The sequence below is a fragment of the Benincasa hispida genome, chromosome 1 (assembly GCF_009727055.1).
Source record: "Benincasa hispida cultivar B227 chromosome 1, ASM972705v1, whole genome shotgun sequence".
Taxonomy (NCBI): domain Eukaryota; kingdom Viridiplantae; phylum Streptophyta; class Magnoliopsida; order Cucurbitales; family Cucurbitaceae; genus Benincasa; species Benincasa hispida.
The window spans coordinates 88,555,109-88,564,700 of NC_052349.1; the positions used below are offsets into that span (position 1 = coordinate 88,555,109).

General features: G+C 35.5%; 1 protein-coding gene across 3 annotated transcripts; it reads right to left on the reverse strand.

The window, feature by feature from the left end:
* Positions 1 to 1,335: 1,335 nt before the first annotated feature.
* On the reverse strand, positions 1,336 to 9,139 carry LOC120082400 (protein DENND6B). 3 transcript variants are annotated; one of them, XR_005483169.1, is made up of 6 exons: positions 8,843 to 9,139; positions 8,596 to 8,664; positions 6,543 to 8,332; positions 6,213 to 6,405; positions 1,830 to 2,179; positions 1,336 to 1,714 (listed from the first exon to the last, which is right to left on the reverse strand). XR_005483169.1 is itself a non-coding variant. In XM_039037565.1 (5 exons), exons 3-5 carry the CDS (start codon positions 8,135 to 8,137, stop codon positions 1,967 to 1,969), a joined length of 2,001 nt encoding a protein of 666 aa, XP_038893493.1. In that variant the 5' UTR covers positions 8,138 to 8,332; positions 8,596 to 8,664; positions 8,843 to 9,139; the 3' UTR covers positions 1,336 to 1,966. The 3 variants fall into 3 exon arrangements, 1 of the variants encoding a protein (XP_038893493.1); XR_005483167.1 differs by having other exon boundaries at positions 1,826 to 2,179; XM_039037565.1 differs by having other exon boundaries at positions 1,336 to 2,179.
* Positions 9,140 to 9,592: the final 453 nt, after the last annotated feature.

A 9,592-nucleotide genomic window follows, 5' to 3' on the forward strand; every position in this document is an offset into this window, starting at 1 on the left:
CTGCTTAATATTTTTAGTGTTTCTTTGAATTCTTGCAATTAGTTGTATGCTAACTTTGTTGGGGACATGTTTAAGAGTGATTTTGAAGTGCTTATAATAATAGTCTCTGTCATGCTCAAAATCACTCCAAAATATTTCTTTAATCATTCGAAAACAATTTGATGGTATGTACGTTGTATTTAGATGGGTAAAGTTCAGCATTAAAATGATTTTGAATTGCTTTTTAGAGTGATTTTGAATAAAATAAAAGTGATTTTAACTGATTAAATCACTTTAAAAACTGTCTTAATGAAGTATGCTTGATTATGCTTTCAAAAATATAAAAAAATTATACATACAACAAATCAGGTGATATAGGATTGTAAAATGTAGCTTTATCCCTATGCTTTTTGTTCTGTTAAGATTGCAATGGCTTTCTAATTTTGAAATTTCCTTTGGTATGATAGAAGAAAGAGAGCAATACTTGGGTTATAGAGTCACTTAGCATAAGAAATTAGAGTCACTTCCTGTCTAGTCGTTCGTAGTCATCATCAAGAAAGAGAATCCAAAGGAAATCCAGAGTCAGTATAACAAAATTCATTATCCACAATCCACCGCCTGTATTTACTAATTTAACTATAATTAAATTCTTAAGTCGTTAATAATATCTTCCATAGATAGGAAGTTTGAATTCTTATACATATACTACACATTTTGTCATGTTATGTAATCATTCAACCAGACTATTTTCCAACACTCACTTGCATTATTATTATTAGGTGTAAATACTACAATGTACTTTGGTTCACATTAGTATCTATATTTTTAAAAATTGTTCATTTTAGGTCATATACTTCTAGCTTTGATTCATTTAAATCTCTATACTTTCAAAATATTAATTTTGGTCTTTGAAATTTTGAAAAGTAACCCTTTTAATGGGACAAAATGATCACTTTTTAAAAGTACGTAAATCAAAATGAACTTTTTCAAAATATAAAGATCAAAATGAACAAATGTTAAAAGTATCGAGACCAAAGTACATTTTAAAGTATAAGGACCAAAATGAATTAAAACCAAAAATATAGAGACTAAAGTAATATTTTTTTAAAAAAGTACAATTGGGGTAGAAGAATTCGAACCACATACTTAGTTATTACTAGCGCGCACTCTTATGCCAATTGCTTGGTTTGACACCAAAGTAGTATTTGAACCGTATGGTTATTTATTATTTTATAAATAAATGGAAACCCAGCGGCAGTTCTAATCTGGGGACAAAAACTCATTAAAATAAGAAATAATAACAGAGCAAAATAATAATTTAACAGCTTTGTTTACTGTAAGCAGTAACTACGGCAATTGAAAATAGTGGCTACAATTCGATAATTTCTTCCAATGATGTAAAATTCAAAACACTTGAAAGAAACCCCACAATGTGTAACATCTCTTGCAACAGTCTCAGAATTTTCGAGCTGAAACTATTTGCTTTAACTTTACATCTACATAATAAAAGCTGGATCTGACTCGGTACAAAAATATAAGTTACATACAAGTTGACATTATGCTCCCTTTGAAGTGATGAAGACAGTACAAAATTAGAAGTTCTAGTAAAAGCAAAGCTAACTAATCATCTCTCCTGAAAGAATTTTTGATGATCCATAAGTTCAAAGTAGGTTGCAGATGTCAAATTGGATGACTGAAAAGTAACACAACCAGCATATGCACCATCCTTGGCCATCTGTTTATTTGTAGAAACATGTCTTTAAAAACATGATAAACCGGATAATTCATCCTAATACTTTCAGGATGAATCTTAAGTACTAAGATTAGGAGAGGTCTAAAATGGTACCTACTAAAACATTTGCAGCAGCCAGTGGGGGAAATTCTCCCCATCCAGAGACGTAGTGAACAAACCAATGAGGGCTGCCTCTATAAATCAGAAGAAAATCCCTTTTGCCTGAGGCTACTTACTCATAACATGTATTTGGTACTATCTTGGCGATACAACACCAACTTGTACAAGCGGACGCCCCGGAAGTTTTATTGGTTCCGGACTTCCGCGGAGAAGGGATGCCCTTTGTGGATTAAGAAGCAAAAGCTGTTGCATGTCTTTAGGAAGCACGTTGAAAACAGTCGTCAAATCTCCTTTAAGTTTCTGACAAGTTGCCACAGAGTCTGCATAAGGCCTCCTGGATTCCTGCAGCTGAAGATGGGGTATGAAACATAAATATATAGGGCAAAACCTCTTATAAACAAGAAAAGGAGAGAAATTTGCTGCATCATATATTGTTTTTAGTGAAAAACAGGAAGATTAGTTGGTTGAAGGGTTGTTTTGTAGTTAAAGGCTTCATAATTTGTCTTTTGTGACTCTTGGAAAGTGCAAATTATAGGTCCCCTTCAACAACTATAGTTTAAATGATCCATGCACGAATTGGAAAAGTTTTTTATATTTTTCCATGGGCTGGGACTTGGCTTTCCTCCCCCTTTTCTTTTAACCTACAGCATTCCTGATTTCTCATATAAAAAGAATCAATGGTCTCACAAAGTCCGAAAAAACATCACTTTCTTTAAGATTGAACATGCATTTCAATCCGTCATCTTTATTCGACTCAGTAACTAATTTCTATCATCCCCAAATTTGAATGACAATGAGACCTAGACCCCAGCTGAAAAGACTTGCATATCTATGAAACATAGTAAAACAAGTAGAAACGTTATCCTATATATTCTAAGCAACTGAAGAAGGTGCAGTTAAGGTACTACAGCGAGTAAATAATTTCAAAATATTACTACATATTGAATCTGATGCAATTTTAAACCATTAATAAGGGGAATCAATTTCTATTTTATTTCCTTGAATTTCTAGGACATCTAAAGGAGTATAAGCTATGGTAAATGGACCTTCCCAAGTCCAATATTCATCCTGACACCAAACATTTTTTTAGTGCAATCGTTGAAGAAAAGAAAACATTGACATTTTAATCTGCACAACTATTCTACTTTCTTTTTTTTCTTTTTTTCTTTTTTTTTTTGGGATAAGAAACAAACACAACTATTCTACTTTTCAAATATGGACACAACAGAAAATAAAACATACACTGATAAAACGTATTAAATTTGGAAACAATTGACTTTTTCATTTTTAAAAGCATGTTTTCAATAGATATATTTGTGAGTTTCTAATGAAGTTTTGCTCCAAGACATTACATATTTAGAAATATACAATGGCCTTCGACTGTTTGTGATCACTTCATATTCTCTTTATTTCTAGACTGCATTCTAGATGAAAAAAGCATACCTAAAATATATTTTGAATATATATTATAAACCGCTATAAACGTATTTGAGAAGTCACCGTAACTAATTTTTCAGAGGACAAAACATAGCTGTCAAGCTATAGTGCATCTTAGTCTATAAGTTTGTCACAAAAAACTCAATAAAGAGTGAAAGTTCACCATTACTCTGTGAGAGTACTAATGGAGGGTAATATTAGTAAAATAGCAGTAGGGTGTATATGGGTAAGTAGGAAGGAGTGACTTGATTATAAATAAGGGGAGTTTGGAACCTTAGAGGTGGGAAATCATTATGGTGAGGATTGTCCATTGTGGAACCTTGGGTGAGAGCCCTCTTGAAAGGCTATGGTTATATTGCAACTTCTTTTGATATTACAATATATTAATGTCTTGTGTTTCATTTGCTTTCTTTGAGTTTTGTGTTTGGGTATCTGACATACTCAAAAGCTGTTATCTGGTGCTTAAACCATATGTCTTCATCATAATGCACATGATGAGAAGTTCACAATTAGATTCACGAATTTACTCGAATAAACGTATTGAGAGATTTGAGTCCTCATGGGAGTATAACAATGCCACATTCTGTTATCACTAAGTACGGGATAGAATACATACACAAATGTAAGGTAGATCATGAAACTAAATACATTTGTGGATCTTACAAACTCAAAAAAGATTATAACTGAAAGAAAGGCCAGGAAGATGGGGCATCTTATGGGGTTCCAGTAATCTCATTCGGCCAAGGATTAAGCTCTACCAGACCTTCTTCTTTTTTGGATTTACTTCTATTTTATTCTGCTTTTGGTTTAGGGAGCATTCACTTTTTTGTATTGCCCATTTTGATATGCCTATAATTCTCTCTCTTCATTTGTATATCTTGATGTCTCCTTTTTATCTTTGGCATCTTTGAATCTATCACCTTGATCTCTCTTGTGACTCTTTGGATATTTCATATATCAATGAAATGTTTCTTATCCAAAAGAAGAAAGAAGAGCCAACAAGAGACTAATAGAAAGAAGATTGAAGAAAAGAGGGAGAAACAAAAGCAAGAAAAAGAAAGAGCAAACATTCTTGTTCCATCCACTATCTTCCTTGCAATGCGATATCTGATTTTACTCCAATATACATGTATATAAGAGAAGGCATAAGATTTTTTCAGAACGCCATGGTACTTTTAATTTTATTTTTCACAAGGCTTTGTGATTGGAGAACCAACTACTGCAATGAATTATTGCTCTGCAAGTTGACTATGTATGTAAACAAACAACGTGTTGCTCAACTATTTTCTCATTCTTTGTCTGTTTGCTTCGAGTGGCTGAAATTTCATTTGCCAACATTTTGAATTAGTTTGGTGTCCTCCCAAGTATTTTGAGGATAGTTTCCTGAGTTGCTTTCAGGGTGATGGTTTAAAGACGGCAAAAGAGTTATTGTCAACTTAGATTAAAGCCCTTTTGTTCGGTTCCTCCTCGTAGGCATGGGGATGTCTACCTCCATGGGCTATTGGTTTGTTTTTCTTTGCTTTTTTTTTTTTCAGTAAAAGAAACAATTCATCGAGGGGAGAACTCCGAGCAAAGATATTACAAAAGAAATCTCTAACTAACTTATCAAGGCAGCCAATAACAGAGGAGGGGGCCTAAAACAAAGACATGATAAGTTGGAAGGTTAGAGAGAGTGGCTTGAATGAGAGTGACGGCCCCCTTTCGATATATAAGCATACTTCCAATTATGGAGCTTATGCTGAACTCACTCAACCACGGGCTGCTAAAACGAAACAGACTTAGAATTGTCACTCAAAGGAAGCCCTAAATAAGATTCAGGCCAGAAACCTCTTTTGCAACCAAAAGAACACAACGATCAATCAAAATTAGAGTCTGAAACATGAATCCCAAGGAGATCACTCTTAGCAAGATTGATTTTAAGCCCTGAAGCACATTAAAAAATGTGGACAATGTCAAACAAGTTCTGTAACGCAAATCTCTCAACAGTTGAGAACAATAAAGTGCCATCAGCAAACTATAAGTGAGTCAGAGTAAAAGTCAAATGACCAATAGGATGAGCAACAGTAAGACCCAACGCGGAGCTATGGTCAAGAAGACGACTCAGATAATCAGTAACTAATATAAATAAGAAGGGAGAGAGAGGGTCGCCCTGTCTTATGCCGCGTGAGGGAATAATCTTGACATGGGGGCGACCATTAACAATGATGTTAATGGAATAATTCACACTAGTTAATGTTGATGAGAGAATTTCTTTACTTTTTTTTTTCCTTCAGAGTTTTTTTTAACTTTGCTCTCGTCAACATTTCTCTCATAGAAAGAAGAAAAAAAACTCACGCCAACTTTTCCCAATCTCAACGAGGAATGTGGACATTGTCCAGGTGGTTGGGACGGTTGCCAATTCTTTAATTTTGAATTTGAAAAGCTAGAAATAATAATTTGAGAAAGATAGGACTAGGAGAGAGACAAGATGAGGTTTTTCTAATATTCTCCTTTCTTTATTTTTGTAAGAGGAATGGTTTATAACGGTTCCCCTAGCCTGAAATTCCCACCTTCTATAATTTTTATTCTTCATTACTACATTCTTATGAATATGGTTCCAATAAGCCTAAATAATATTCCTACCAATTATTCAAAAATATCAACAATCTCTGCCTTCACAACCATCTATTGATCATCAAGCCCAAAATATTCTTTAAAATCACATTTAAAACATCACACAGTGTCCTAATATCTTACAGAGGGATCAGAAACCCCCGCACAAAAATTAATTAATTAATTAATTAAAATAACCTACCTCCTCAAAAGCATTCGAATACCTTTCAAAAGAATGTGTCCGGAAAAAAGGAAAAAAGAAACTTTCAACAGAACTAAAAGGCTGTAATTAGAAACTAATCAGATTTATTTGGAATTAAAATAGTCACAAAGGAATTGTTGGGACAAATACCTCCATTTCTCTTAGAAGATGTCTTTCAATAGCATTAAATAAATCAACAACTTCCAATTCAGGCATTTGAGACATAAGCCGTGGTACATCAGCATTCATTCTTGCTTGCCTCCATAGTCTATGCTGTTCTTGTTCTGCAACGGCACGCCTTCTCTGAAACCAAGGCATAAAGTTTGGTCCTTTGAGAAACCGCCTGGAAGTTATAGTTTGACAGGTCAATTCATATGATGAAAACAAAATTCAATAAAGATATTCTTAAAGGGTGATGAATACTTCCTATGAAATAGAAGAGTACCATAGAAGGGCATGTGAATTTAACACCCACATTACCTGTACAAATCCAGCCAGTTAGATCTCATTCGCTTCGCCAGAAATTTTCCTGGGCCTCTTGTTGATAGATTGGCAAGAAATTCATCAGCACTAAATTGGGGGCGAGAAGGCTCATCAAATGGAGAACATCCTTCTGAAGGGGTGGTGGTCCGGAAGTATGGCCCAAAAGGAGCCAAGAAGTTGGTGGTAAGTTCCAGGAAGTGCCGACGCAGTATCTCATTGTTAACAACAGACATGGACTCCTCAACCCTTGGTGATAAGCCAGCATCAATAAGCCGATTCAAGATCGATGTGTCTGGCTTCGTTGCTGCAGGGTATGTGCTCCAGATAGCTTCCTTATGTTCTGTCATGAGGCATAGTGGACCATCTCTCCTCAACTTGACAGCGTTGAGCAAATTTGATGGAGAGAACTTTTTCAAGGACAGCTGCCGAAATCCAAACCCTTCAGGTGCACCAGAAACACTGCCAGAAGAGGACCTGGATGTCTGGGCAAGCCGATTAACAGCAGGGTTTCCAACTGAGACAATATGAGGAATATTACGAAGGGCTTTAAGGAAGAAGAGATTCGTGACCCCCAAAACCATTGGTGGGAATGTAGCTCCCTCTTGAAGTGCATTTAAGTGTGAAAACTCAGGGTCATGAATGGTGAAATAAGGTCTAAAATCAACACTACAAAGAAGAGGAGCAACCAAGCTAACAAGACCAGCAACAGCTTCACAACACTGGGGAGGCGTTGGTGCAATGACAAGGATTGGTTCACCAATAAGTTGCAACTCCCACAACAGCCAGAGCTGCAAAAGAAGACCTCGGAATGTACCAAAGAGATCTGAATCATGGAAAAGACCCTGTGGAACCGATTGATTATTGGGAAGAAAAGGAGCCATAGAGGATGTAGACTCTTCGGAAAACGTCTCACCATCCATTGGCAGACTATGAACAGGTGGCAAGTGTGCTTTAAGCAAGGCATTTCCAATAGGAAGCTCCATTTGTTTACCAGGTACAGGAGCAGGCCACATTGAAATATAAGCAGCAATATGATCGAGAGCCCTCCTCCCGATGTCAAAATATAATGGACCCATGATTTGCAACAGAGGTTTAAAGACAGTAGAATAAGGACTATGAGACAAAATTACCACAGACTTCTGCTCTCCACCTCTTCTTAGCCTCTCATCATGTCTCTGCCTATTAAAAACAAAACCATACATGTACTTCGACTTGGTACCAAGGCTGCTTTTTGATCTTGGAAGTTTTGAGTCATTGGTATTCGGTGATAACTCATCCACTTCAGTTATCTCAGAAGAAGAAACATTTTTTGGTTGAGAAATCTCCTTTCTTCGAAGCCGGAAAAAGAATATGCAATCATGAATGCTTGACCGGTTCTGGTGCTGCGAAATTGAATCGGGAAATGAACTAAATGCAACTTCAAGTTCCTCATCTTGAGTAAGACAGTCTGGAGGGTAGCACTCCTCAATGAGTTGACCCTGTTCAAGATCAAACCTAATAATGCAAAAGGCCACAACCCATTTTTGGAGAGATTCTGGATCCAACTTCACATTTACTTCTGACTTCACAGAAAATGAAGGGGACCGGCTCATTTTGCTGCATCAGTTCCAGGACCATGCCCCCTAATTTTCAGTCATCACTATCCACTTCCCACCCAAAATTCCAAGATTTCAACCAATAATCAAGATCGAGGCTGAACAGCTAACCTAATAATTCACGTGTTTTCCCCCACACAGACATTTGTACTGAATATAATCAGCGCCAGGCGAAACAATGTACTGGAAAACCTGCATTACAACCCGATTAAAGGGGACTCGGAAAAAGTATAATCCCTTAACAACACTGAAAAGTAGCATGAAAAAGAAGGAAAAAGAAACTGATTCTAAATACCCAAATGATCTTCGAAAAGTAAATGACAAATTCACGAGTGAACAACTACACCGTTTGCATTACTCCTATTAGGAGATTTCCACAAACAAAAGAAACAAGAAGACACTAAGAACAACCATGACGATAGTATACAAAGATCCATAAGTGGGTCGCGATTTACCTAAACTGATGACCCCAGTAACAATCAAATTCCAGCCTGAACCAATCTGGATCGACGAGAAACAAGTAACTGAACAAAAAAAAAACAAATGGGTCATGACAAAACCCGAAAAAGGAAAATGTAACACAAAATTACAGTGGGAAGAGAGGTGCAAAAGCAAACAAAAATTACGAGAGTGCATGAGAACAAAGAGGCTCTGCAATTGGTTGAAAAGAGAAACAAAAATCCAAGAGAAATTATTGTATACCGTTTCCGGATTGGACTTCAAAAGGGGAAATGGGGAAAGAAATTGAATTGAAACACCTAATTTCCTTCCTTTCTGCTTCCCTCCCTCCAAGGACTGTTGAATTCACTGAGAAATTCCAGAGGAACGGGGTTGAAGCTGATGAATAATCAAAGGATTAATCGTAAAATCGCTTGCCTGAGATTGGTTGTTCTCCGGTGAACTTGTGTTTGCGAGCTGTTCGTGATTTAGCCTCTAATCGGATTTTCAATCTTCAACAAGTTACGAAAATCAGTCTGCCTAAAGGAAGAAAAAATTCATAATTCTTACTTACTTTTATAGATTTAATTAATAATATTCCTATTTTCTTTTAGGGAAAGAAGGAAGATATTTTATTATAATTCTCGTCAATATATCTAATTATTATCTCACGGGTAAAGTTTATTGCTTTAAATACATAATATCAAATCAATTTTCAATCCCATCAAAAAGAAAAATCAATTTTTAATTCTTTAACATTGAATTACAATTAAGGCGGGCTGAGGTTGCAAAAAAATAACCAAAAATTTGAGTACATGAATTTTGCTAAATTGGCTCATGCATTATTTGTCCCTCTAAAAGTTAAACTTAAAAGTTCGAAATTATGCACCTTGTTGAAGTTACAAAAGAATAAATATATAAAATAAAGTGGACAATGTAATAAAATTATATATAAAAAGAATGGAAATTTTAACTTGTTTGTAATGCATTTTCAAGTTTTAAATTAAAAATAAG